The sequence below is a fragment of the Mastomys coucha genome, unplaced genomic scaffold, assembly GCF_008632895.1.
Source record: "Mastomys coucha isolate ucsf_1 unplaced genomic scaffold, UCSF_Mcou_1 pScaffold15, whole genome shotgun sequence".
Taxonomy (NCBI): Eukaryota; Metazoa; Chordata; class Mammalia; order Rodentia; family Muridae; genus Mastomys; species Mastomys coucha.
This window is the reverse complement of record NW_022196897.1, coordinates 134,143,296-134,147,481: the sequence shown is the minus strand read 5'-3', so window position 1 is coordinate 134,147,481 and position 4,186 is coordinate 134,143,296. Positions and strand designations below refer to the sequence as shown.

The 4,186-nt window shown below is 43.8% G+C and overlaps 1 protein-coding gene across 1 annotated transcript; it reads left to right on the top strand.

The window, feature by feature from the left end:
- Window positions 1-295: 295 nt before the first annotated feature.
- LOC116092425 (cystatin-9-like) lies at window positions 296-3,883 on the top strand. Its single transcript, XM_031373690.1, has 3 exons — window positions 296-553; window positions 2,593-2,697; window positions 3,600-3,883. The coding sequence occupies exons 1-3, from the start codon at window positions 344-346 to the stop codon at window positions 3,684-3,686; spliced, it is 402 nt and encodes a 133-aa protein (XP_031229550.1). The 5' UTR covers window positions 296-343; the 3' UTR covers window positions 3,687-3,883.
- Window positions 3,884-4,186: the final 303 nt, after the last annotated feature.

Here is a 4,186-nt window from a genome sequence, read left to right as displayed (position 1 = left end):
GGCGATCTCTTAAATAAAGGCTCTTTTATCCAGTGAGTCACAAGAAGTTAAGTGTGGTGGGACTCCGACCAGGGGCCCCTCAATCTCTCAACTTACTTGTTCTATCCAAACCACTCCGCCTGGGCGCTTTTTTACTCCATCCAGGATAGGAGGAAAATGAACAGCTTTGACTGAGGGAGGTAGTACCAAGGGGGAAGGAACTCTGGAGTGATGATCAAGACAATCCCCAGAGGGAGGAGTCCGGGGCCGAGGAAATTAACTTAAGGGTTACACTTAAAGGAGCAAGGATGTAAGGGCAAAGACAGGAGACAGAACCTGCATCATACTGTGGCCAGAGGGGAAGATGGCTCTGGCCTGGACAATATTATTGACTCTCTCGGGTATGTATGTTCAGGGAGTTCAGGCATGGTGTTCGGAAGAGGATAAACTCGAAATCGATAAACCAGTCAGTGACCCCGACATAGTGAAGTTTGCTTTGAGTGCATTCAACAAGCAGAGCAAGGATGAATATGCCTACAGGCTGATGCACATCATGAGTTTCTTAAAAGTACAGGTGGGTGAGTGATCTTGTTCACTATACTTGCTGTTTCCTGATGAAGCAGGCAGGACACTTTTGTCTTGGTTGGACGTTTGCAATCCACAGCTGAGTTACGTATGAATTGTTTGGCTTCCGTGGTACGAATGCTTTTTTAACTTACACATTCTTTTGAATTAAGTCCACTCACATAAAAAATTACTATGCAATATTATCATGTTTTATAATAGTACTTACTTAATACATTTTAGATCAGGCATGGTGGTACACAAATGTAGTTCCAGCATTTTGGAAGCAATGAAATAATAATAATAATAATAATAATAATAATAATAATAATAATGATAATGATGATAATAATAAATAATACTTCACAGAATAGGCACTTCTAGGGAGATCTTTTTATTGAACAAAAAAATTATTTACAGAAAAATTCCATAGGCAAAGAATGAAAATATGTCAAAAGCATCTTTAGAAGTTTTTGCTAGCATATATTTATTATGCACAGTAACAGATTTCACCATGACATTTCATAAATGTACACAATGCATTTTCACCATATTTGCCTCCCATTACTCTCTCGTGTCCCCTTCCCATCCTTGCTTAGTTCTTTGCTTATACCTTTTGTACTTGCCTTTATACTTTATATTTTGTTGTTATCGTTGATCATCAAATGAGTTTAATTGGAGTTTCTTACAGAAACATGCGCAAGCGATATTGTAGAGAGGTATAGGCAACTTACAAACATATTAAAAAATTAAAACAGTTGGAGGGTTGTATCAGTAAAGTGCTCGTCACACAAACATGAGGACTGGAGCTTGGCTCCTCATCCCCCATGTAAAAAGCCTGGCTCAGGGATGCACACCTGAAATCCTAGTGTCTGAAAGGCAGAGACAGAAAAGTCTGGAGAGGGCATGCTGTTGATCAGCCTAGTGTAGATCAGCCTCAGCTTCAGTGACATATCCTGTGTCAAACGGCAAGATGGGGAGCTGCTGTCACTCTAGGCTGTATGCACACGCATGTGCATACACATGCAAACACACGCACAAACAAGTCATTGGAAAAATTAAGAAAGTGAAAGGAAGAGAAACAAAGGCTAGGCTGGGAGGACTTGCCAACTGTCAGGACAAGCTAACTGTCCTGAGAATCGCCTACCAGCTCAGTTCAATTCCCTCCTACTCTGGGTCCTTGGCAGACTCACATAGTCCATTGACCACCATCCTAAATGGTAAAGGATCACCACAGAATGTCCTCAGGATAGCATTTGCTCACCTCCTAATGCCACACGTATGGTCACAGGGGGAGGAATCTTCCTTCCTCAGCAGAGGAAAGGCAGAGGGCTTGCACGGAGCTGAGACCTCTGGAAATCTCTTTAGCTCCTAGCTGGTCCTTTTAGGTCTCTTAGGCTAGAACCTTACCTGTGAGCTAAGGCTATGACTTTACTAGAGACAGAGTTGGTATTGTGGGAAGAAAGGATGGAAAGAGTGGGAGACTAGGCAAGGAAGGAAGGGGATACAGTGGAAAGAAGCAGGAGAAAGATTTTAGAGCTCACACTATATAGAAACTCATCGTATAAACCATCATTCCAATCCTGTGTGCTGGTGCATAGTGATTGTAATATGAGGATTTTCTTAACATAGGTCAAATGACAGCATCCTGCAAATCTGGCTTCATCTCATTGGGCTGAATTATCAGCAGAACCAATACCCTACCAGAGCCTGACCTCTGGAAATGTAGACTAGTTTAGATATCTACTGAGAGTGAAACATGGGTTTCCTTCGGTAGAACAGAATATGAGGATTTGAGGTAGGTGGTATACTAATGGCATGTGACTTGGCCTCTGATTTCCCCTAGCCTCTACCAGACTGCCTCATCCTAACTATTAACTCTCTATGCTAGAGACCATCACCTCCAAGACTCTCGCCTTTAAGAAGGAGATGGTAGGCCTCAGTGAAGCTCCAAACTCAGGAGAGAGGCCAGGTCTCTCCCAATACTGAGACAAGTCTATGAATGGGCAGCAATAAGGTCTGCTCACTTCAGTATTTTTCTGTCTTCAGAAAAAACCACCACAAACTTTCTTCATGAAGCTGAGGCTGAAAAGAACCATCTGTAAGAAATCTGAGGAAAGCCTAGACACCTGCCCCTTAACTGAACTGGAAAATGTAAGTTAGAACACGAGTGCCCACCCTCTCCTAGTTGTGAATGCTGCAGAGAGTCAGAGGTGGGATACAAGAGCAGTGACAGAGCCATGCTTAAAGACCCAAGGAGGGGTCAGTGGCAAACTGCCCAAATTCCTTCTTAAGCCTTAAGGGCAAAAGAATCCCAAAAGGATGCAAGCTACAGAGACCTGGCCAACCTGTTTCCCCAACTCTGGCCACTCGCAATAGTAGCTGCCTCTTCTTTAGTCACAATGGCCTTAGAATGCTCATGTCTTCTTTGGTCCTGCATATTCAGCCTGAGTAACAAATTCTCTTTGTCTGGTCTTCATTCACCTCCCCTGGATTCAGGTCAAGGAGCCTACTGAATTCTGATGTTTTATTATGGACCCTTCACTGACACATAGCCTGAAGAGGGAGTGAGAGAAGAGGCCCTACTCTCTTCCCTCCAAGCACTCTGCCCTGAAGAAGCTCCAGCACTTGTTCTAAGCGACAAGAAAAGGGCAGCCTAATTGTGGGAACAGCCCCACTCAGGGCTAGTAGACCCGTTATCAGGATTAATAGCTTAACCGTTGACTTAAATCTGATAGTAGCCAATACCTTCTGAGACAGAACATCCCGTACTGTTCCTTGAATCTTGCATCCCAAAGAAACAGCCCAAGAGGTTCTTTGGAGCAGTTAGTGGGTGGGAACAATAAGAAAAACAGTACTGGATCAAAGGGAAGCCCAGATACAGACAGCTCACGCTCAAGCAGAGTTTGAGTTGGTGGTTATACCTGCAGACCAGAGCCCTCTTCTTCCAACTGCTAGCGAAGAATGGGATGTGGTTGAGTAGAGAGTGTTCCTGGTAATAAACCACAAGCTTTGTGAGCACCCCACACTCTGTCTCATTCTGATTGTTCCCTTAGATCCTCATCTGTTCCTTCAGCATCAGCAGCCCAGGCTCAAAACAGTTCAACCTGTTGAAAATGACTTGTTCTGAGGGGCTTCTCTGACTGGGACCCCGCACAAGGATCTACCTACAGCACTGAGCCTTCTCTTTTTTCTGAAGATACCTGCCATTCGTAGGAATCAGCAATTAAAGCCTTAAGAAAACTCTTCAAGTGTCTGTGGTTTCATGTCCTGGCATTTTAGAATGGTTCCTTTGTAGAGATTCATCATATAGAATAGGTCATAAACACCAGTGTGTAATAGATTTTGTGGGCTATGGGCATGAGGGTGGAAGCCAAGCACTTGGTGGAGTTATCTCAGCAATGTAGCTTGGTGGCCATCCTTCTAGACATCATGAGTTGTCCCAGATACCACCATCAAGGATCACCTGAGCCATGGTCTCATGACATGACCCATATGGCCAGAGATATGAATGATGGTTTACCTGTCCCTCCTACCAGGGCATCACATGTACATTATAGAGGAAGTCAAGACTTGGTTCCTCTCAGCACAGACGGTCTTTGCTCTTGAGGAAATTCCTCACATACTTTTTTCAAATCTCTGA